We start from the raw sequence: 23,776 nt of genomic DNA, 5'->3' as shown, positions 1-23,776 counted from the left end.
CAAATAGTTTTTTTATAGTGAATATATATTTGTAGTTATTATGTGGATGTTAATACATTTAATTAAAGTCAGAGAATAAACCTAGTGCTGCCAACATTGTGGTGGGAGCATCTATTTTAAGATCCACAATACTTGAACTGAGAAGACTTTTATTTTGAAAACCAAAACAACAGACGGAACTACACGTCTTTCTGAAAAAACAACAACAAAGAAACATTGAAATAACTTTGATTAAAAATAAAATACATTTTGCATATTGTAAAGAACTGTAATATCATTTCAATAAAAAGGCTGCCTACAAACATTTCTAACTAATATGTTATTTTTGTTTTGTTGAACACATTGTTGAACAGCTCTCTTCTTGGCCTATGTTCTTGGCGTACTTCACACCGGAAACAGTATTTCGTAATTTTGGCGCGTGAAGTGGATTCTTGCTGCGACTTGTCATAACAGGGTTTACTGTTATAACACAGTGTTGTCCAATTGTCCTTTACCCTCTGAATATTGTAGATGACTGCTTATGCTAACGTATATAAAGGATTTTTTTTTCATCAAATAAGCGATTTGCAAAACATCCGAGTTGTTTGTTTTCAGGACGGACATTACAACAACACAGCGATTAACTCCATGGATGAAGGTGGGTCTGCATTGTAGCTCGTAATAATCTACTAATAAAAGATGAGTGATCGGATTTTATGTCTAGTTTTCGTGCACTTTAGATGCAAGATATTTCCTATTCACATTTAGTTCCAGCTAATGTGTTAAATATAGGTGAGCATGTGATAGCTGTAATTTAGTCATAAAATGTCAGTATTGGTAGTTGACATTATAAACATTAACATGCTGTACTTTTAAAAAAAAGTTTGTTACTGTATTTAAAAAAAAAATATTTTAAAGTCATTTTAGCTTAGATCTATAATATTTATATAGGCTATAAAATTAAGTTATATAGACAGGTGTGATTTGAACAATTGAAGACACACGTACACACACACACACACACACACACACACACACACATATATATATATATATAAACTAAGCTGTTTATAACTTCAAGATTCAGTACAGTTTGCTCGTTATAATTGTTTCAGGTCTTTTTTCAACAGGTGCACCTCTACCCCTGTCCGCTCTGCAGCTTTTAGCTCCACCACTGCGGCTAATGTCCGCAGCCATGTGGAAGGTGATGCTGAAGAGGGATGTAGTGTATTATGGTAAACTGGAGGAAATCGTAATATCACTCTGTGAAACTGTACCTGGGTTGCTCCATTACAGACATCGGGCCAAGCTGACAATGGGTTTGCGGGCACTGGTAAGATTACTAAAAAAGTACTGTCACATTTGAAACTAAACTAAAAAAGTAAACCAATGGCTGATCCTTTTTTACATAATTTCATATTTTATGTAATTCTCAGTCAACATGCATTGTACATTGTCTATTGGAGTGTGGTTCAGTGAAGTAACTTTTGGTCCTAGCTTGTTTTCTAAGATTTCTTTGGTTTGCAAATAATAAGCACATTTCTATTTTTACCTTGTTAATCTGGAGATGATCTTAGAGGAGCTTCGTCGATCCGACCCTCCTGATACTCAGCATGTTCTGGAAGAGCTGTGCAAGCTGGAAGCTTCCTCCATTCCCAGTGGAAGGGTGAGTTTGGCCCAGACATTGGCACTGTCTTTTTCCTTGCTTGTTTGTCTCATCTTGTTTTTCTAGTTTAACTCTGTCTCATCTAGCTTCTTTAGAAGTTTAAATGATTGTTGTTTCACAATGATTTGATGCATTAGCAAGTGATGTACATTATTTTATCCTCAGAGGAAGGATCAAAAGGTGGAGGAAGCTAAGAACAACTTCAAAACCCTGGTGCACTCTCTCCTAAAGAACCCAGCAGCCAGAAAACAATTCTTCAAGGTAAAGCTAAAACAATTTTGTTCCTCTTAATTTTGTTTTAAAGGTCTCCTACAACCGGTTTGCATGCATCCAAGGTAAAAAAAAAATATTTTTTATTTTGTCATATTATACATTACAGCATCACCTCTTTTCTCACAATGTCTTAAACGTTACGATCAAGGATTTAATTAGTTCAATAATCAGTTGTTTCTTTTGGGAAACTCCATTTATCATGCACTTTGATTTTTAAAACTTTGCAGACCTTTTACATACACAAACTATTACACTCTACATAAAAGTTAATATCCAAAAAAGGGGGCACTTTAAAACTTTTTTTTATTAATAATTAGCATCACAAATATATTCTATTTTGTTCTGTTGATGATAGAAGGTAGTTTTAAATAACCCATCAATGTTTTTAAAATTGCCTGAAAATCTTGAGTTAATGCGACATCTGATTTATGCATGCTGACATTTTGTCTTTGACTCCAGGAGGAATTCCACCTTCACTATGGAGGAGACTATGCAGCCAGTCTAGAGAAGCTAATGTGGGAGTTTATAATCCGTGTGGACAAGCTATTACCTGTTCCAGATCTTGCTCAGGTATAATTCACCATATAGTTCAGGACAATAACATTATTTTTCATTTTTAGAAAATCTGTTGTTGTTTTTTTTCTTACAGTGCTGTAAGAGTTAATTGTTTGTTACTGTATTTTAAACTACCCTGTTCATGCCATGAAAATAACCTTCAGTGCTAACATCATGGCAAAACAAATCAGATGTAAGATTTTTTTCTTGAAAATTGTGCATTCTAAGTCTTGAATGTTGTTTCAGAGAGGAATTATAAAATTGTGTCTAAAATATCTGGAAAGGAGGAAATACATTCTTGCACTACCTAAAGATGTTATCACAAATGCTATATGCCAGTTTTTTTGTTGTTAAATTTTGTAATGCTTTATGTATTACTTGGTTGATGTTTAATAAAAAAGATATTCAAGTGTGAGTTGTAAGTATGGTCCTTTACACTGTATTGGGTCATGGCCAGTATTTTGTTTTTGCTCACTGTTCTGTATTGTACTGTTTGTTTCAGACAGTCTCGTGGCTCAGTGGTGCCCCTGCTGTTCTGGAGGAGTGTGCGCGCTCTGCCTCGCAGCCCCAGCTCCTCAGGACTCTGCTGCAGCATGAAAAATGCCTCGGGCACCTCGACTCAAGTATGTCTGGGAGCTGAGATGATCAAGTAATTGCATATGGAGAAGTATTAAATATACATGTACTCTGTCTATTTTTTTGCCTCCCGTCCCAATATCTTATTTTTTTTCCCTTTTTTAGCATCTCTTCTGTCATCCACTGGTGACTTGATCCTGACTTCTCTTTCCCTCCCTCTTTCGGGTAAAGTGCTACAGACTGTTCAATCCGAATCCACTCCCACATCCAACAGAGTCTCAAATCTGGCCCCGTCAACAGCCAGAGCCACTCGCAGAACAGCAAAAGAAGCCCAGTTACATATCACACCTGTGATTGGGTCCATTTCCAATGACGATCTCCCAAAAAACAATGAGAAAGTAGCATCCCGTTTAGGACAAGAAGTTGAATCAACTTCAGAGATACCCATAAATACCAGGAGCAAACTAAGATCATATTCTAAAAAACAGATTTTGGAAAAGGATCCAGAAGAGGACCATTTTGTCGGGAATATGTTGGTCACAGTGATCAGTCAGTCATCTGGCAGTGAAGCAGAAGAAGAGGAGGGGGAAGAGGGCAGCAAAGAAGATATGGAGGAGAGTAATGTGAGTGCAAACAGACCCAAAAAGACTGAAGTCAAGAACGGAAATGAAGAAAGAGTTGATGTTACCAGGAAATATTCCGCTAATAGAAACACGGAGCCCATCGAGTCACAGGAAGCAGCACTCCGCATTTCCTGTGTGACGCGTCAACTAAGAGTTGTCCTTCCCAGATTAAACATCAGCAATGCCAATCTTTCTGTCCGCCTGAATCATCATCCGTCTGATGAGCAGGAAATTATAAGGTCTCCAAGCCCGGTTACTTTAAAAGACAGAGGGGGAAAGAGTGTCTCGAAGCTGCGGAAAAGGAAATTTATTGATTTGAGTTCAACGCCTGAAAAACACCTGACTTTATCAGTCAAAAAGTTGTAAGAATTGATTTAATATTATAATTTAATTATTGTAGTTAACGATTTGTTTAATAAAAACATTAATTTGTGTCTAATTATTGTCTAATTCATTTTTGTATAAATTGCTTGTTTTTTAAGAACTTCTGCACACTCTCCGTGTGTTCCACTTGTGCGTCTTCCAATGGGTATTCCAGGTGACTACAAACTTTATTAATTTCATGTGTTTCATTTAGGTTTTTGTATGCCAGAGGTCTAACTTTAGTGTTTTCGTCTGTTGTAGAAACACCATCTCCTTTAGTGAAGTCATCAGATGACATCATAGATGATTCTGATGATGACACAACAGGCAGTGTGAAGAAAAAGGTTTGTAACCCCACCCACGTGACTCAAACCACCAATAATGTTTTATGTTATGTAGAAACAGTGAGTAGAGCGAAGGTTCAGTCATTTAATTCAATATCAAGAGCTTCTCAAGAGAGTTGTACAGTATGGTTCCTGTGGCCATATACACACTGCAGTTAAATACAGTTGTCACTCTCCTGAGTGCTTTATTTGTGTTCTGTACACAAGAGTTTGACTATCACAATTAAATCCATGTAGAGTTGTACTAGACCATACTGAGCAAGTAGTTAGGCTGCGACTCGTAACGCTCACTTTTGGACTGAAAGCGAGCCTGCAATGTGTGTCTCTTCTCCAAATCACTGAGAAGGGAGTCTCTCTTAAAGAGCCCCTATCATAGCATTTGAAATGTTCCTAGTTTTGTTTTGGGAGTTCCCAAAAATGGTTTAATGTGCATGCAAGGATAAAAAACACTTTATTTGTCTTATAATATGCGTTTATTTTTAACTGATTTGCTCAACGACTCCTAAATGATTCGTTTGACGATTCATTTTCCCAAACACCTCCTTTGAGTGACGCGAATCTGCGGCGATTGGTCGAATGACCCAGTCAGTTGTTATTGGTAAACCGTAGGCAGAGATTGTCGGCAACGGAACGCCCATAACCAGGATTATAGCTTGTCAAGTGTTGAAAATTGTATATAGTGTTTGAACAAACGTGTCAGAAAAAGTGCACTTTCCACCCTTACTCGCGTCTCCGTCAAGAGCGAGCTTTCCTGGTGAAACTCACATTGCGGGGGCTTTTGAGGGGCAGTGCTTATTATATAGAGCGAAGTCATATTTGGCGAAGTCGTTTAGGAGGTAATTGCCATTTTTCAATGAATGTCTGATGAATATCAAAAACAAAACTAACTTTACCCCGCTTAGAAGCTGCGCGGAGTGTACACAACACAATATAACTATATTGTGCATGCTACAGAAAACATAACAGCAAACATTATTAATAATACTTGAAGAGTTCAGATGCAAAAGCCTCTAAGTGCCATTTGAAATTTTCTTCTAAAATGATCATTTTTATCAAGCTTGTATATTTAAGTTCAGTAATTTCACTTAAATGGCAATGAAGATTACCTATTAATTGTCATTTAAGTGAAATTACTGAACATATATATACAAAATTTCAAATGGCATTTAGAGGCTTTTGCATCTGAACTCTTCACTTACAGATTGATCCATATACACTGGATACTGAGCCCTCCTTCAGGAACAACCAGCTGCGAATCCACATTTGAATTCATTTATGTTTTTGAATGATTCGTCAATAAAATGATGAGAACACAATCGGGGTATACTGTTGTGGTATCGTTGCAAATATGAACTCTGACCTCTGATTCTTCACATGCTCGTCCCTGGGCAATGAAAACAAGTGGCTGAACTGTCTTTGCAATGTAGAACACAGCGTCTTCTCGACATGATGCTATTCAGCTGAAGTATTTGAATGTGTTCTAGACTTCAAGTTTACACTTCCGTCTACGCGCACAGTTGTTGGGAGCGGCCAATGAGCTAATGTTTTGTATCTACGTCACAAGGAAACAGCTAATGACTCGTTTCAAAAACAATTAATTTCATAGACTCAGAGTCGACTCTCACTTTTGAAAGACAATAACTTTATATACGGTGCACTTTCAGATATAAATCTTTGCAGGATGTTTTCATTCCCTTAGAGCTATATTCCACACCATATGAACAGTAATTTTCAAAAATCCATGATGGGAACTCTTTAAATCTGACTCTACTCCCTGCGATACAATGCTGAGAGATGTTTCTAAGTTGCAACTTTTAAACAATTGCCAGACAATATTACGTTTTAAGTTACTAATATAACATTGGGAACTATGGCAAGTTCACAGACACCACAAAATTATGTTTAAGTGGTTTCATCCTCAACTTTCCAGTGTGTATGTGGCCCTTTATAGTGTTAAAAATATAGTTGGTTCCATTTGAATGATTTTTGCAGAAAATTCCTGAACAATATGCAAATTATCTTCAACCAAAAAGGCCTTTTAAGAAGACTTATTTCTAAAGGGGTTCGGTCTAGAGCTAGGTGTAATTTGTGTCTGAACTGAGGTTGTTTCAATCCGATTTATGTTTTTGTGACTTCTCGCCTTTTTTTCCTGTAAATTTCCTGTCAGGTATTCAATCAGCAGTATTTCAAAACAAAGAATGGTACATATGTGCCCACTCTTCGGGAGTTCTGGAATCCTGTGTTTTGTCCCTCTTTGTCTCCTGGAAGCAGACATTGATCCAGTTGCATGAGGAAATCATTCTTGCATAAAGACTTAGATGCTGCAGTTTTTGTTGTTGCAGATTGTACAAATCTTATATTTTATCAATTGACAGAAGGTCCTTACTGTGTTGTATGTTTGTAACCAAGGAAGCACATCTGCTTTTTTCTAAGGAAGTGTGCACATTTATAATTAGGAGCTTATTTTATTATTAATGTATCTTTATTTTTTAATGCATATGTATCTGATGGTATCATGTATTATGATGTAATGCAATATATTAAAATAAAGAATTTTGTTTAGTACTAGATCTGTTTTGTACTCTTTGAAGGAAATTGATCATTCTGAGATGGGTGCTCACTGTCATAGAGAACTTGAAATATCAGAAAAAAATCCTAAAATCCTTAGTTCTGTCTATGCCAAGCGAAAAAAAAAAATCATTAGGCAAATCATTAGTGTAATTTTTTTTTTATCTTTAAAATAGAAAATAAAACAATTTAATATCAGTGATTCCCAATGACTGGCAAATTCACTGATTTGAAAGATGTAAGAATTCCAAGTAATACATTAAAATTACTAAACAAATGGAAAATATTTTTTTTAATGTATTATGCATTTCTTCAACTATAACAAGTGTGTTACTGAATTAGAAGGTTTCCCTCTTGTGGGGAAGTGCATGATAATTGTTTTACTGCCTCTATGCCAGTCCTCTTACAGTCTGCAGTTCATGCCTCCAGTTACAGTGATGGTCTCTCCGGTGATGTACGAGGCTTCGTCTGAGCACAGGAACGCAATCACGCCACCTATATCCTCTGGCTTCCCGAGTCTAAGAGATCAAGGCATAACATACGAATCAGGTTACCTGAACAACGTAAGAGATGTATAAAAGCTTATGAAAAGGAAGCAATTTTTTTGGACAAGTGCTGCAAGTCTTATAAGTAATCATAGACTTTACCTAATAAAGAGATAAGAGTGGTGCAGAATATGAAAGGGATACTTCACCCAAAAATTTCAATTAGCCCATTTACTCACCCTCAAACCATCCAAGGTGTATAAGACATTCTTCTTTCAGACAAATATAATCTGAGTTTACATTATAAATGTCCTGGCTCTTCCCAGCTTTATAATGGCAGTGAATAGCTGTTTCCATAATTTCATAAAAGTGCATCTATCCATCATAAAAGTGCTCCAGGGGGTTAATAAAAGCCTTCTGAAGTAAAGGAATGCGTTTGTGTAAGAAAAATATCCATGTTTAAAACTTTATAAAGTAAAATAACTAAGAGTAGCTTCCGGCCAACAAATGGATTCCACTTAAGTCTAAAGCGCAATTTATGCAAATAATGTGACGTACTGCGGATATTTACGCTACGCCATGACGCACTATTCTACTTCTGATCTCACAAGTTGCATAAGTTGCACTTTAGGGGTAAGTAAACTGCGTATGGTCAAGAATTTTACTTTGTAACGAGTTTGCTTACACTAACGAACGTTTAGTTAATTCTCCTACTCGTGCAGTAATCCAAATCTTAAACATTGAAGTCTAAGTAAACCTTTCCTGTGACCCTTAGGTATGATTATTCAAGCTCCGCTTCCTTTGTTAGGTTTAAAACAATTGAATTGCATTGACAGCAAATGTTCAGACCTTTTTATGCTCGTCTGTTTCAAGAACTCTTCCAGCACACCTTCATTTTCCCACAGCTACAGAAGAACAGAAGCAAAGGGTTATACAGCTGAATGTTGTTTCTGATGTCTCCTCTGTCAAATTATAATTAGACAAAAAGATGAGTCTCCCAGAAGGTCTGAAAGTGAAAGCAATCAAAAAATAAGTGTAGGAAATACTTACAGCAGCGCTGAAACGTGTCTTGATGACACCAGGGGCGACACAGTTGACCCGGATGTTACTCTGGGCGAGATCAGGAGCAAGCGCTTGGGTTAAACCAAGCAGGGCAGTCTTACTCACACTATAAGGCCCCAGACCCTAAGAGTTGAAGAATGACATAAAGGGGAACTCTCAACTAGTGCGAAACAAGTAACAGTTCATAAAAGTTATTATCAGTGAATTGACATGGCTGCTGCATGATTAAACTTTACATTGAACGCATAGGTCTTCATACTTGCAATGGCTGGTATGCTGCGACTGAAGACACAATGACAACTGACCCACCTCTGAAAATGAAAGCGTATTCACAGGTATAGTTTATTTTGTAATACATCTTTTTCTTCCTCTTTCCCCACTATTTCTACTTGTCTCTCACCCTCTTTTCTCCATGTGAGGCACGACTTGTTTTATGAGAAGGAAAGAAGCCTTCACATTCACTCCAAGTATCTGCAGACATAAAGCAAATGTCAGTAAAAGTATTTAGATGTTATAATATGTTGTGTATTTATATAGTTTTTTTTATTTGTGCTTAATTTCTTTTATTAAGGTTTAATAACTTTGTTATACTTTGTCCCAGACTTCTTCGGTGGATTCTAATATGTTCCCAAAAAATGGGTTCACTGCTGCATTAGACACCAGTATGTCCACACCGCCACACTGCTCGATTGTCTGAAATAAATGAAGCAAATGGCAACATTTAAAGTCGCTATAAAACGGAAGTTGCGATAGTCTTTTTTTCTCTATTGTGACATTTGCAAGTGAAATTGCTTCTCAAACAAGAAATAAATTGCAGGGTGAGTTTTAATTTTGTACATTGGGAATTGATTGGATTGTTGTATCATTGTGGTTTGCTACTGCAGTGATGTCATGTGAGTGACAGGTTGTCCCACCCTCACGCCAGTAAATGCATCATCAGAGGAGAGAAGAGATGAGGGTGGGAAGTTTTTTTGATTAAAGATTACAAGAGCAAATTAATTGAAAAAAAAAAATATATATATACTAATGATGTGTATTGCGCAAGGAAAAATCATTTATTATCAAATAAATCAATGCAATATTCAATTTTTTAAAAAAAGTCCATTTTGATTTCATGGTGACTTTAAAACATTTCGTGAGCTTAGAATTTTAAGTTTCTATCTCCACTTTTGGTCGAAATTGAGTTTTTGACATAATCTGATCCATTAGGTGTGGTGTCATTTTTGTAAAAAAAAAAAAAAAGATTAATAGATAAAGCTATAATAGAAGATTATACTACATAACAGTTTTGCCAGCTGGGATGTTAAAAAACTTTGATGCTCAATATCTCAGAACTGCCCTAAACGGAGATAGAACCTTATAATTCTAAGCTCATGATTTGTTGCCAAAGCATATTATACGTTTGCAAATCTTTTTTGGAGGTTTACTGCTTTTAGCAAATAATTTCCTAAATATATTTTTAACAAAAAAAAAATGTTAATGTCCTCACCATGTTAATGAGCTTCTCTCTGTCTTCTGCCTTCCCCACATTGCATGTGGTACCTATTACTTGTATATTTTTGCTGCGTAGGAGTGAAACAGCCTTGTCAACGTTGGTTTGACGTCGACTGCTCACAACCACATGCGCTCCCCTCTGACCCAAGGCCTCTGCGGCTGCGAGCCCAATCCTGAGGAGAACGGTCAGTGGAAGGGTAAGTATGGACAAATACATTTTTACATTATTTATATTATTAAGATTTACTAGCAGTTATTACCAGAGGGACTTTTTTATTTTGCTAAAGCTCTTTTATTTTAAGGGTCTGAAACTAAAAAAACAATGGGCTAAAATTGGAAATCAAGCATCATACCCATCTGTGGATGCAGTTACTATAGCAACTTTTCCTGACAAATTTGGTGATATATGATGGGACAGCATTCTTCTGCCAGCAACAGAATTTGACCAAAGGCACCTGGTTAAAGCCTTCAGCATAGCCTACAGAAAGAGAGTCTGCATAATAATTGGTAATTATTACTTACAGCTCTAAGTAGGACAGTGGGCTAAAGGTCATGGAGGGCAAAATTCAGAGGTACACAAAATAGTTTTCCTTTAACATTAATAAAACAATTACATTCCTTGCTAAGATTGTGAGGTGAGAATGTGTTTCTGTGACTTATTTCGGAAACCAGGAAGTTATCATGCTTTTAATTAACGTTACTTAAACAGAGATAACTGTAAGAGCGTCAAGAGCTAAAGAGCTAACACTAAGTCAAGAGCGACTCAAATGAAGTTATTTTAAACCTTTAGAACTTGATAAATTGTGATTGATAAAATTATAGCTTAATAACCAGAAATAAAGCTTTACCTACGCGCTGAGGTGGTCTGTTGTTCTGTTTGTTTGCACTCTCAATATATGACTCTGCACTTTGCAAGAAGAGTGATAATGATAGTCAACGTCTCTCTCCTACGTTATTGTCGTAGAAACTAGTAGATTTCGTGTTTGTGTCCGACAAAGGGCGGCGATAGAGAGGAGATAAACGGTGCTAGTTTGGAGATTAGGTTGTTACATGGTATCTGCAACTATTTACAGCGAAGGTCAGGACGGACCAATCACAGATCATTTTGATTACTGTAGCCAGAGCCCGTCTAATCCTGGTTGCAGTTCCATTAGAATTCCACTGGAGGTGATCGCGGGCGAGAGCAGAATGAATGGGAGTCTATGGGGCTAAACGGCTAAAGGTGTCTCTTCCACCTGCTTGTCGTTAAATTAACATAGATTTTATTGTTGATTCCGCAAGTTCAATATAGATTATAGGCCAAAAGTCGAATGAACGAGTGCTTATGTCCTTTTGATTTCTTACAGGTTAGGCCGTTGTTGGCCGGAGCACGCTAGCATTCTGCTATTGTGTGACGTCATCACATTTTTTAACGGATTTTTAGAACAGATAAGTGAATTTAAAAATGCAATTTTCAGCTGTGTGTATTATCTTAGCCCTCCCTTTTGAATACAACTTTCAAATTACTTGACAAAAAATTACATCCTGAGAAAAGTGGATTTATGGGGGTGAAACCCCATTGACTCCCATTCATTCTGCACTCGACCGCGAGCGCCCCCGCATGGACAGAGACGTGTTACTGCAGCCAATCCAGTGTCTCACAAGATATCATCACAACCAGCCAGTGCCAATTCCCTTCGCTTTTAAATGCGGGCCGATATTTTTTTACAGTCTATGGGGCCAATAGAGATTACATTTTCTGAGCCCCCAAGCGCCCTCTGGTGGAAGATACGTTTAGTCTCAAGGAATATTAGCCCAATAACGAATGCCTTTGAGCTTGCGGATATAGCCTACAGTAAAATAGTCAATTCCATTATTCAAAGTTATGATCACCCATTCTTTTATGCATAATATTCTATTCTTATATTTATATTTAACAATATAATGTACTGACACTGTTGAATGAGAACTGAACTGAGCTGCATGATGACATCACTGTTTTATAGATGAAATGAACTAATTTAATAATTGATAACATTTACAACGGAACTGAATCACTGAACTGACTTCAGCTGAACAATGACACTATTTTCTTTTATAGCTACAGTATACAGCAGAAATTTCATCACTGAAAAGCTTTTTCTCTAAAAATCTGTAATGTAAAAGCGCTTTATAGCCTAAATAAAGGTGACTTGACTTAATATATGAGTAAAACATTTTAGTTAAATTCAAGTACACTTAAACAAAATCTCTGGCTAAATTTAAATGGAAGATTGCATGAGATTTATAAAATCTGAGCTTTTAGAAATTGTGTGCCCATGGTTTTGCACGTAGGCCTATAGCCTACCTGTCTCCTTATCACTGCAGGGACTCTTTGCTTTGGTAAAAATATGAGTGTAGGGTTAGAGTTTTTTAGTTGCAGCTTGTGAGGGCAACACACATTTAAACATCACTAGGCCTATACCTTCCAGTTACCCTTTCCTTTTGTTCTTTAACAAAGCTTTGTGTTTGTTCATCATGTGGTTCCTGTTAGGGTTAGGGTGGTTCCTCTTGTTAGCTGCATGCTATGTTTTCAGTAAAGCATGATCTTGGTTATGGGGATCTTATGGATACCATGGGATTGGGAAAACCATGTGGAACTGCTCAGTTCTGTTATTCTATGTTTAAGAACCTTTCAATATATATACTTTTTTCTCTTTTATTGTCATTTTTCTATAAACACAAAAACTAAAAGTACATTCATAAGCCTTAATCTTGCATGGCCTTTTCTTCTTCTTAATGTCTTTGAACAGTCGCTTGTATTGAATCACAGCATGTATGCTGATGCCCAGCCACTAAAGGTAAACTCAATATAACCACAAAAATCTGACTAAAAAAATAGTGGCATTATTGGCTTATCTTTTTCATGGCTATACACAGTAATATGAATTTTTATCATGCGTTTCCTTTACTATTATTTTATGTGAAGATAATGGAATACCAGCTATTGCAGAGTACTTTTTTGACAGAAGCCTCCTGAGATATTTATGAGAGGAAATTCCTATGATGTAGTTAGAAAGAGATTTATACTTGTTTAATATAGGCTAAATATGGTCAAAACATACGCTTACATTGGCGCAGTTGCAACCTTCAGCAACATTTAAAAAATAACAAGACGATAGATAGATAGATAGATAGATAGATAGATAGATAGATAGATAGATAGATAGATAGATAGATAGATAGATAGATAGATAGATAGATAGATAGATAGATAGATAGATAGATAGATAGATAGATAGATAGATAGATAGATAGATAGATAGATAGATAGATAGATAGATAGTCTTCCACTAGAGGGCGTGACGCACTGTAGCACTCGCGCGCTGACGGGCACAATGAGGGGGGAGCGACCATATGCGCTCAACTGTAATTCAAAACCAAGAAGGCCAGGGTAGGGCGAAGCCTGGCGGAGCGAGACGTGTATCCCTAAAGAAAGAAAAGAAAAACAACAGCCGTGCATTGTAGTCTTTTAAGAAGATATGATTTGCGAGGGTTGACTCTTTTGGTGTATTTCCAAATGCTATTCCCAGACATGTGAACGGTAAGACGAGCATTGCTTATTTAGTTAACAGTTAACGTTACACTGGCTAAAACGCCGCTTATTTGCGTCTTTGTGACTGAAATAAATGCATCCTGTATTTTGAAAAACCGCTATTCATACGTCTAATGCCTTTGGCACTGGTTTATGCGGGGAATGGGAGCTTTTCCTTGTTTTCTTTATTTTATTTATCCGTTCTTTTAGACCTCTGTCTCATTGGGGTTGTACTGCATAAAATAAACCTTGAGATGTCTTGGATGGAAAAGGAAACGTGGCTTAGTACTGTGATTTTTTTTTTCTCTCTCTCTGATGCAGCCTAGTGCGTTTTAAAAGACTTGAAATAGGCTTGGAAAGTAGGATTTTAATTCGTCATTTTTATTTTATAAAAATACATTTTGTCTTAATGACTGTTACCTCAAAAGGCCAGTGTCCTTGCCTTTAGGCTGTTGTGCCTAAATCTGCTGAAGTGATTTCATATATTAATTGCATTCATTTAAATTGAGAACTAGAAGTATGGTACAGTATATAAAACTTTAATGAACAAATAGAGCACAATGTCTAATAATGACTAATGTATGACGTCATATAGCCCCTTAATCTTCCATTTATTTAGGATGGGCAAATATAAATACCAAATTGTAGCTGTACTTAAAATTGTTAACAGCCAAATTCCCATGAAATAAGACCTTAGATCTTTTCTGTCTGTACTCCCCCACGACTGGTCTGACTAGTTTAACCGTTCCAGCTAACTGTTTCTTAAGGGTTTAACAAAGTAAATTATGTATTACCGACACATTACTATCTTATTATGATTTAACAATAAAATGTTTGTTTTGATCCTCCAGGTTCAATATGTGCAGCAACTGTCAGATGTGATGAAAGTCACAGACTGCAAGGGACAACGATCATGGTTTTGAGAAATTGATCTTTCTGGAAATAAAGGCCATCGTATTTACCACCACTACACAGCTCAGGTTAATGGAAAACCAGATCTGCAAAACCTGCAGATGAGTCACACGGTGCACATGTAAATGGGATACATCTTCTGTGGAGAGCCCATGTGGAAATAACATCCAAAAACTGTGGAGAACCAGCTTCAATCATGTCCCTTTCGGTAAGTGTGTAAGTTTCCACTGTAAAAGTCTTTTCTGTCCCATCTGTAATATTCACATCCATTGCTAGTATGGAGGAGGGGGAACTAGAGCTCAGCTTGCCTCAGAGCACCACATCCCCTGGGGGGAATAAGAGAATGAGAGGGAAATTTAGAGGTATAGACCGGGGTGACAAAAGGACCTAATACAGGGGGACAGATGTTGAGCCCCTCCCCCAAGAGTCTTTCTCATTATCATCAAATCGGCGCCTCTTTCCTTTAATCACTAATTCTCTCTCTCCCATAATCACAGACCTCTGCCCTTACTTATGCATTCTCTCTATCAATATTGATTTACCCATGAAGGCAGTAGCGTTGTGTTCTGAATACAAAAAAACCTTAAGGCCAACTCATTACATTCATAACGTCACTCGAACTGTACAGCTTATATGTGCTGCCCTTTTCAGATGCTTTTAAAGGAGCAGTTCTTGTGTAGGTTTTATGTATGCCAAGAATTTAGGTCAGCAATGTCATTGCTATGCACTACAGTACTTAGTCTAAGCTATATTTGTGTAATAGCTTTTTTTTTTTTAACTCAGAGACAATTTATTTTCTGTGATGATGTGCTAGTTCTGTTTAAGTAAATGGGAAAACAAATTGATTTATGCCCACTGGATCAACCTAGTGGAACTGGCCAGGTTAGATCCTCTATGTTGTATCCTCTTTTTTTTACTTCCCTTCGTAACACAATGGGGCTCTAATGCTACAGAAGTAGAGTCAGCTGAAGGCTAAAATAAATTCATTTTAACTGAGTACATTGAATTTAAACAACAATTGAATTACATTGTTGCTAGCAGTCTAGTGAAAGCATTTCTACTGCACTATGGCTGTCCTTCCCCATTCCCATCAGAGGACCATGCCAATGCCTTTTTTCTCTCTGTTTCTCTTTTTTATTTACGCAGAATGGTATTATGTTTTGCTGCTTCTGTTGCATTTGCATTTAGGCCTTTAACATACACTTTTATTCAAAGCAACTTATAACAGAGGAGCATTTGTCACAGAGCCAAAAAAAATTCATAGAGTACTGTGTCAGGTTTATTGGAAAGCTAGATTAGGAAACAAGCAAGTGCAGAGGTGATTTATGTCTTGGTATGTTTTATTTAAAGCCTATGGATCCTTCTCCTCCTAATATTGTCTTGTTTTTTTATTGTCTTGTAGACAGTGCTTGCAAAGGCTCTTTTTGACAATGCCGCTGAAAGTCCTGAGGAGTTGGCATTCCGCAAAGGTGATATCTTGATGGTTCTGGACCAGGAGCAGGACGGCGGACCAGGGTGGTGGCTTTGCTCTTTACATGGCCGCCAAGGCATTGCCCCCGCCAACCGATTACGCCTCCTCCAAACTGCTCCTACTCCCGCTTTGAGTGCAGGCACAGATCCCCGAAGGGCTCCTAGTGTGGACTCTGTCCATTTATCGTCTAGCCAGCATTGCAGGGTAAATGGATTGAGCGCTGAAGATTCAGATGGGGTGTATCTCTCACCACCCAGCTTAGCTGAAGGAGTGTACCAGAGCCCTGGGGCTGGTCCGTCTCCAATCAGGTCTGGAGAGCTACGTAACTCTGATGCAGGAAGACCACGATCGCATTCTAGTTCTGGCACCAGGCCTCGTCCGGACTGGGGGGATGTGGGTGTGGTGGGACGACCCCGCTCGCCCTCACTTAGAGGACGGGGTGGCGAGTCAGGGACCCTCTACCAGACACCCACCTCGCCTGCACCACAACACAAATCACAAGGTGCACTGGCATCAGACTCAGTGTACCTGACTCCAAGTGCTGTTCCCAGGTCTGCAACAGAAACAGCAGGGGAAGCAAGATATTTAAGTCCACGAGATGCAGGGGCTGGGCATTCTGATGGGTGCTACTTGGTGCCAAGACCAGCTGTCACTGTGCTGACCAGTGAAAATTTATATCAGACTCCTACAAGTGGTTCCACAGTGGCAGGACAGTGCGTACCGGGAATGACTTCAAGACTTGCGGATGGGATTGCACCCAGAAGTAGCTCGACTTCTTCCATTAGTCCTTCTCAGAGTAAGACTGGCCAGGATGCCCCAGGAATGTACCAAACCCCAACCCCGCCTGGGGGAGCCATATCTCGGACCCCTCAATCTGAGCGAAAACACCCTGCTGGAACTGTAGGTGTGTCTGGTGCCTCAACACCTGGCCAAACTCTTAAGCAAACACCTCCTTCTGCACGAGGATCCCAGAAGGGTACTATTTCAACTCCTCCGGCTGGTCGAGGAAAACAGGCCCAGGGTGTCCTCAGAGATTCCCCTCTACTCGCCAGGATGGGAAAGTCCGGAGTACCAGGGTCCCCAAACCTTGGCCGCAAACCCCCTCCTCCAGCACCTCCTGTTAGAAGTGTAACCAGGAAGGATTCACCACATTCTAACTCAATTCCACCCACTAAACCTGTTCTTCAGGATCACCCTGCACCCCCACCTACAAACATGTTGGAGGCAAAGGGACAAACGCAAGCAGAAGAGATGAAGAAGGACAGTGAAATGGTGACCAAGAGGGAGAGTGCAAGTTCTCAGGATGAGAAACTCAGCGAGGAGGTGAGATAAAGGAGCCAATTGAACTTGTTTGGTAGATCGCCAATGAGATTTTGAATGCTTATCCTTGTTTCTTCAGGTATATGATACACCACCCACTAATAGGTGGCAACATCCAGTTTCTGCTATGCCTTCTGAGGAGGAGGATGGGATCTATAACACACCTCGTGCTCTACCCCTACACACTGACCAGGCCTCTGAGGTAAGAAACACAAAGGGAAATGATTCTGCTTTTGTCCATACAGTGAAAATGAATGTGGGCCGAGTTCCAAAAAGAGTAAAAAATACAGTCAAAACATGAAATATTATTACAATTTAAAATAACTGGAGAATTTTAATTTATTTCTGTGATAAAAGTGGAATTTTCAGTAGCCATTACCCTAGTCTTCAATGTCACATAATCCTTCGGAAATCATTCTAATATGCTGATTTCTGCTCATCGTCACAGAAATTGGAAATCGGTTGTGCTGCTTAATAATTTTAATAATAAGAATTCTTAGAACATTTTTTTTCAGAATTTATGATGATTAGAAGGTTCAAAAGAACAGCATTTATCTGAAACTGAAATACTTGTTATGAAATAGTAACATTATGAATGTATTTACTGTCATTTTCAATCAATTGATTTTAATTGCAAAATAAAGCTATTCATTTATATTTTTTGTATATTTTTATATCATTTATTTTTTTTAACTATTCATTTACGTTTACTTTTTGCTTGCTGAAAAATTGAAACATTTTGAACGGTATTGTACATTCATGTAAATAAGACTTAAGCTTCAGTGTAGCGGACTATTTTCATTGTAGGGTTGAGTAAAGGATGACAGATTATTTGCTGAAAATAAGAGGCTTTGCACATTTAGGTACAATCTCTTCATTTATGCTGCATATTACACTTCTTGAACTTTAATCTATTTGTGGCCTCTGTTGTATGATAAATTGTTGTGAGCTTTGTAGCCTATATTTTGATTTGTGCGGATCAGCGTTTGTTTTTTTCCCCATTACATTAACACATAATCTCTCCTCTTGCTGTTTTTACCTCACTGTTTTTCTTGTTCTGTGTTTCTCATTTCTCTCACTCCTCTCCTATTTCTTTGTTTTTAAACCACACCTTTATTTCTGCTATGAGCTAATCCGATCTAATACTTTTTGTCTTGTTCACACAAGTCACAGCTGCCTGTTGGCCTGGGCTGATCAGCCAGACCCATGTGGCTCTCTTCAGCCCTCCACCCACAATCTTTCTAATCCTCTATCCATTTTTCCTATTAATCCCTACTGAATGCTCAGCAGTGGATTTTTGTACTTTACACAGAGAATCAACTGTAAATAAATGTAGCAGGAACCATATAATTATGTCTTTTGTTATTAGATTTTTAGTCTTAATCCATAGATGTTGTTGTTAGTTAGCGTCAAATTGGAACCTGTCACATGGAAAATTCGTTTTAAAGAGGCTCTGGTTACATATTAATAGCGGCGACACACAAGAGACACTCCAAGGTCATTTAACTATGCACTGTTAGATAACATATATACTGAAGGCCGGAATACACTACACAAATTTTGCCCAGTTTTTTGTGCTGATTGCAGTCTGGACTGGAGAAGTCAACATTAGCTGCTAAAAGTCAGAGTCAATCTACAGATTATAGGCAGCCAGTTGATAGATTTCACAGAAAATCATATAGAGTATGAAGGGCACATATACTGTGATTTAACTTCAGACTCCCGTTGGAGGATACCACACATGTTTGATATTTTAAGCTGGTTTTGAAACTCTGGTTTGTTAGTGTGTGATCCTCAGTCGTTTAGTGTATGTGCCCAGCTATTCTCTGTAATTGTTTACAAAGTCTGCAAGTGTATGATGCCTAGTGTTTTAAAATCTGTTCAAAAATCTGTGTAGTGTATTCCAGCCTTAAGTTGATCAGTAGCCAAGACTTTGTGTTCCCACTCAACAGCATGATTACTGCATTAAGGCACAATGACATTCATGATCACTATAATACTGCATAAGTGAATAGAGTTTGAGATCCTGAATCGGCTGTAACTATGTTGTCGTCTCTCAATTCTTTCAGATTTATGATGTTCCTACTCTGGCCCTGAATTCCTCTTCTGACCATCAGCAGCAAGCCTACAATATTCTGGGATCCGCTGCTGTGGCTGGAGATGCAGAGGATGAGGATGTGTACAGTGTTCCCAGTCTTCCTGGTTTACCCATGGAGGTGAGTGAGGGATTAACTGCAGAAACCACTGGAAATGGACGTAGCTATTCGATTTCCAGTCCAAGAAAGCAAGACTTAACCTCTGAGGATGTGTCGGAACCTGACGGAGGCATCTACGACATGCCTGCCCTCACTCTGGAAATCCCAACACGCCGTTTGTCTGTATCAAGCACCGGCTCCGGAGACATCCAGTGGAAGGCGTCTCTCTCTGCTCTCGTTCAATCCGCTCTGACCTCCACCTCTCTCACCACCACCCCCTCCCGAGACCTCGCCACGGCGTTGGCTGAGATCCTTTCCGTCTGGAAGGCTGGCCATGTTGGTGATGTTCCTCCAGTTCTCCAGCAGCTTTGGTCCCGTCTCTCTGACCTGCTTCCCGCCCTCTCTGTGTGCGGTACGGCCCCTCCAGCTGATGGTCTGCTCACGATGGTCCGCTGCGCTCTTGAAGACACCGCTTCCCTTTTACAGAGTCAAGCGCGACCTCGTCTACCTTCTCAGGAGTCTCTGTCCCGGAGACCTCTACCTGCTTTGCCGGTGGCGGAGGTCAAACCGATCTCAGGGGACATGGGGTCACGGAAGGGCAGCTGGATCCAGGAACGACCACTGCCGCCTCCGCCACCTACAGCTTTCCCATTGCCCTCAGCACCAGTTTCTTTAGCCCCTACTGTGGGAAGGATGGAGGATGAGGAACAAGGGAATGAGTATGCGGGAATCGGTCTAACTCCTACTCCGCTGCCTTCATACCCTGTAGGTGATAGTGTGGGATACGTCAAACTGCAGGTTAGACACATGTTTTATCGAGAAATTGTAAAGTACATATGGATATAATGCTGGAAACAAATGTCCAAACACTGATGTTATTGTTCCATATTTTATTCAACAAGTATAAGCACAAATGCTCATCAGGCAGAGGGTTTCTCTTCTTTTTACACTGGTCAAATACAATTTGGAACAAAAACATCAGTTAACTTTTGTTGTTGTCTTGTTCATTTAGTCAGACGTTTATTTATCTTCTCACTCTGTTCATGTTTTCGTGCCTGTAGTCGCCTTTGTTGAAACATTTCTGTGGTCTACAGTTCTCTTTTTGCGGACATTTACATTTTTTGTTGTTGTTCTGAATTAGGGGAAGCCGGAGCCTCCACCAGACATCCATACAGAACACAGTTCTTCACAGCTTATCAACACAGCTGATAATAAAGTAAGTCTTTGATTTTCTGTTATGCCCCCAAAACACACACATACACTCATACTCACTAAAGGTCAGTCATACGGAAGGTGTTTTTGCATTCTGGCTATTATTTGTCAGATGATGATAAGTTTCGGAGTGACGTCTTTGTCTGTTGCAATGCATTTAGCTGTTTTTTTTTGTATCTTTCACCATGAGGATTGCATTTTAAACACTCAAAGAACCACTGTGGAGAAATTGCGACACACTATAATAATACTTAAAATTATACCTAAAAACATACTTCAGAAATTCAACACCCAACCGAACCCTTTCATAGATAAGCTACTCTGAATGATTTTCATCTTAGCCTAATGAAACTTTATAGAGTCTAAGAGGACTGTTCTGAGATTAACATACTTATTAACATACTCTAAATATGCATTTTTAGAAATTGTATAGGGCGCTAGTATCTGTTCTGTATCTTAATATACAGTAAATGAATGATCTTATTCTCTATTTCTCTACAGTTGACTCCTTCACCCCAAGTCTCTCTGACTCTGGAAGATTCAGAGCTGCTCTCCTTCTATTCCTCCCAAAGTCTTTCTCATCTTTCTTGCCTGGCCGATGCCATCGACTCCCTGTTCACAAGTGTCCAAGGGAACCAACCACCCCGAGTCTTTGTTTCCAGGGGGAAAAGTCTCATTGTGACTGCACACAAACTTGTCTTTATTGGAGACACACTTGCAAGGCTTCTCAGCTCTTCAGACCTCAGAACAAAGGTTAGAACATGGATACTCTTATAAGAGCTTTTGTTTTTATGTTATTGTACAAATTCTTGATTACAAGTGAATGTACTTAATGATTCATGCGGTGACATGTCAAATTGTGCGTCATGGTTGATAACCCAAGGGCAATAGTCAACAAGAACAGTCCGGGAAATGAACAAGCTGTTGGTAAACATGTTGACGGGTCAGTTTCCAGCAATGTGCTAATTATAAACAGGTGACATTATTTAAAGACATTTACACACAATTGCTATTTGTCTCCTCAGGTCACCACCTCCAGTGGACGCCTCTGCCAAGCTCTAAAGGCCGTTGTCGTGGCAACCAAGGGTGCAGCCCAGAATTATCCTTCAGTCCCTGCTACGCAAGAAATGGTGGACAGAGTAGCTGATCTATCCCAGCATGCAGCTGGGTTCTCTGGGCTTTTGCAGCGATTAGCCGAGATATCTTGATGTTATTTGTGCGGGATTTAACTTTCATTATTTTTCACAGTGGAATGCCTTATTATTTTTGTTATTTTTATATATATATATTTCACAGTTGATTGCGTTTGAGGTGGTATCAAAAGCGTGTCACTGCTTGTATCGGTTCAACAGTGATAAATGGTGATCAGACAGTTTGTGAGTATGTGTTGGAGTGTATCTGCTTGCCTGTGGAGGTTTTTGACACTTTAGACTGGTGTTTCTTTTTTTGCTTTTTGGTGCCAAGCACACTTAAAACGTTTTAATAACTTATTAATGGATGTTTTTGTTTGAAGAACCTCAGGCACATTTTAATAGCTTTATTTTGTCCCCTTAACCATATTGATATCAATGAGGTAAAAGTGATTTTCGCTATTTAAGGGTGCTCTTGTAAACTGGTTTAATTATTCAGTTTGTTTGTAAATGTGAAGTGGCCTTGGTGTTATGGAGATTGAAGTGACTAATTTGAAAGCCCAGGAGGTTTCAGTTGTCCTGCAAATGTAACTAAAATAGATTAAGTTAAACTAGTTTCCGAAGTTGATCAAGGAGGAATGCTTGATTATTTAAACAGACATGAAGTGAGCGATTCAATGTTTAATTTTTGTAAGAGATATTAGATAGTGGTTTCCCACAATGCGGATTCAGAGATAAACCTGTCTGTCAGGTCCACTCAACCTCTTTTTCACACTCTTTGTTTCCCTCACTGATTTTTTTCTTCCTGTAATTTTCACACTCCCACAGTCAGTTTCTGCTCATGCTCACAAAGGCAGCTTAAGGGTGAAGCAGTTTGAGCAACAGCTCTTGCACAACTAATATTATACAGGGTTTTTTGTTTTTTAAATATGCTATGCAGCATTTCTGAGCAATATTATCCATTCGCTTCCAGAGTGGCAGTCGAAATGCTGGTGCTTACAATAATTCGTATGTAAACAGGCTTAGTTCTAACGAGACTGAGCTTTGTGTATTTTACTCATTTAAGAGAGCTCACACAGGTTGAAACATGCACCTGTTTCCCTCCTGTCTTGAAAAATCAAGTCTGTGTCATAAATGTACACTCGTGTTTACAAGACGCCCTCATAGTCTGTACCTCAGAGTCCATTCCTCCATCTGTTAATTCCTCCACCTGCTCTCTCTCTCTCTCTGCTCCTTCCCCCATCTCTGTCTGTAAATGCCCACGTCTCATCATGTTGGCCACCGCCCGGTATAATGCTATCAGTGTTATTCTTCCTGTTTGACTTTAGTTTAGGTTGACTGGTTTATCTGGATCATTATGACTTTACAGTGATCAACATGCAATAAAACTTGCAATTTACTGAATCAGCCATAACATGTCATAGTTTAAATCTCAAGTAGCCTTCTATATATTTCTGCCTTTTTTTAAAAAGTGGCCTTTTTAGTTTTTACATATTTTGTCAGTCCTATCACAATGGATGCAGTGGACTTGGTGTTAAAAATGTGTTGAAAAGTCCAATTGAGTGGAGAAAGTTTTGAAGCGGTTTTAGATTATTTACCCTGGTGTTGGTGTGTTAGTTGACTCAAAGTGCCACCTGGTGGGCTTTATCAGTATTACTTTACAACCTACTTGGATAAGTAAAAAAAAGAAAAGAAAATAAGAACCTCACCTCAACAGGTACTTCAAAATATACTTTTAAACATTCTCTGGTAGATGGACAAAACTACAAAACTAACTTTCTCTTGTGAAGGAGCCCTTCTATCCTTCTGTACAAAATATGTATTATATAACAACTGCAATTATCAGTAGTCCTCAACAAGCAAGCTTTCCTCTGAAAAAGGCTCACATATCTTGTTTGTCTTAAGTTCTTAAATTAAGTGCTTATAGTAATGCTTAGATTTGATGGCCCTATATAGTTATATTTATTTGGTTTTGTTAATCAAATGTCTGCATGG

At 38.6% G+C, this 23,776-nt stretch overlaps 3 protein-coding genes across 5 annotated transcripts; 2 read left to right on the top strand and 1 right to left on the bottom strand.

Annotated features, from left to right (window-relative positions):
- Positions 1 to 379: 379 nt before the first annotated feature.
- On the top strand, positions 380 to 6,949 carry tinf2 (TERF1 (TRF1)-interacting nuclear factor 2). 2 transcript variants are annotated; one of them, XM_039651160.2, is made up of 10 exons: positions 380 to 637; positions 1,110 to 1,312; positions 1,547 to 1,645; positions 1,811 to 1,906; positions 2,378 to 2,488; positions 2,976 to 3,096; positions 3,215 to 4,034; positions 4,155 to 4,210; positions 4,297 to 4,379; positions 6,547 to 6,949. In XM_039651160.2, the coding sequence occupies exons 1-10, from the start codon at positions 511 to 513 to the stop codon at positions 6,655 to 6,657; spliced, it is 1,827 nt and encodes a 608-aa protein (XP_039507094.2). In that variant the 5' UTR covers positions 380 to 510; the 3' UTR covers positions 6,658 to 6,949. The 2 variants fall into 2 exon arrangements, with proteins under 2 accessions (XP_039507094.2, XP_039507093.2); XM_039651159.2 differs by having other exon boundaries at positions 411 to 637; positions 1,095 to 1,312.
- A 130-nt stretch (positions 6,950 to 7,079) lies between these two features.
- dhrs4 (dehydrogenase/reductase 4) lies at positions 7,080 to 10,985 on the bottom strand. 2 transcript variants are annotated; one of them, XM_089129689.1, is made up of 9 exons: positions 10,837 to 10,984; positions 10,342 to 10,466; positions 9,984 to 10,161; positions 9,086 to 9,187; positions 8,895 to 8,965; positions 8,754 to 8,805; positions 8,483 to 8,617; positions 8,282 to 8,337; positions 7,080 to 7,465 (listed from the first exon to the last, which is right to left on the bottom strand). In XM_089129689.1, the coding sequence occupies exons 2-9, from the start codon at positions 10,461 to 10,463 to the stop codon at positions 7,351 to 7,353; spliced, it is 831 nt and encodes a 276-aa protein (XP_088985815.1). In that variant the 5' UTR covers positions 10,464 to 10,466; positions 10,837 to 10,984; the 3' UTR covers positions 7,080 to 7,350. The 2 variants fall into 2 exon arrangements, with proteins under 2 accessions (XP_088985815.1, XP_088985816.1); XM_089129690.1 differs by lacking the exons at positions 7,080 to 7,465; positions 8,282 to 8,337 and adding an exon at positions 8,347 to 8,394 and having other exon boundaries at positions 10,837 to 10,985.
- A 2,391-nt stretch (positions 10,986 to 13,376) lies between these two features.
- Positions 13,377 to 22,003, top strand: efs (embryonal Fyn-associated substrate). Its single transcript, XM_039651198.2, has 8 exons — positions 13,377 to 13,550; positions 14,393 to 14,661; positions 15,856 to 17,247; positions 17,324 to 17,446; positions 19,314 to 20,237; positions 20,581 to 20,655; positions 21,153 to 21,404; positions 21,677 to 22,003. The coding sequence occupies exons 2-8, from the start codon at positions 14,650 to 14,652 to the stop codon at positions 21,857 to 21,859; spliced, it is 2,961 nt and encodes a 986-aa protein (XP_039507132.2). The 5' UTR covers positions 13,377 to 13,550; positions 14,393 to 14,649; the 3' UTR covers positions 21,860 to 22,003.
- The last annotated feature ends 1,773 nt before the right edge of the window (positions 22,004 to 23,776 follow it).

This window comes from Pimephales promelas, chromosome 1, assembly GCF_988280905.1.
Source record: "Pimephales promelas chromosome 1, fPimPro1.hap1.1, whole genome shotgun sequence".
Lineage (NCBI taxonomy): Eukaryota > Metazoa > Chordata > Actinopteri > Cypriniformes > Leuciscidae > Pimephales > Pimephales promelas.
The sequence above is the reverse complement of the archived record's forward strand: the minus strand, read 5'-3'. Positions and strand labels throughout refer to the sequence as shown.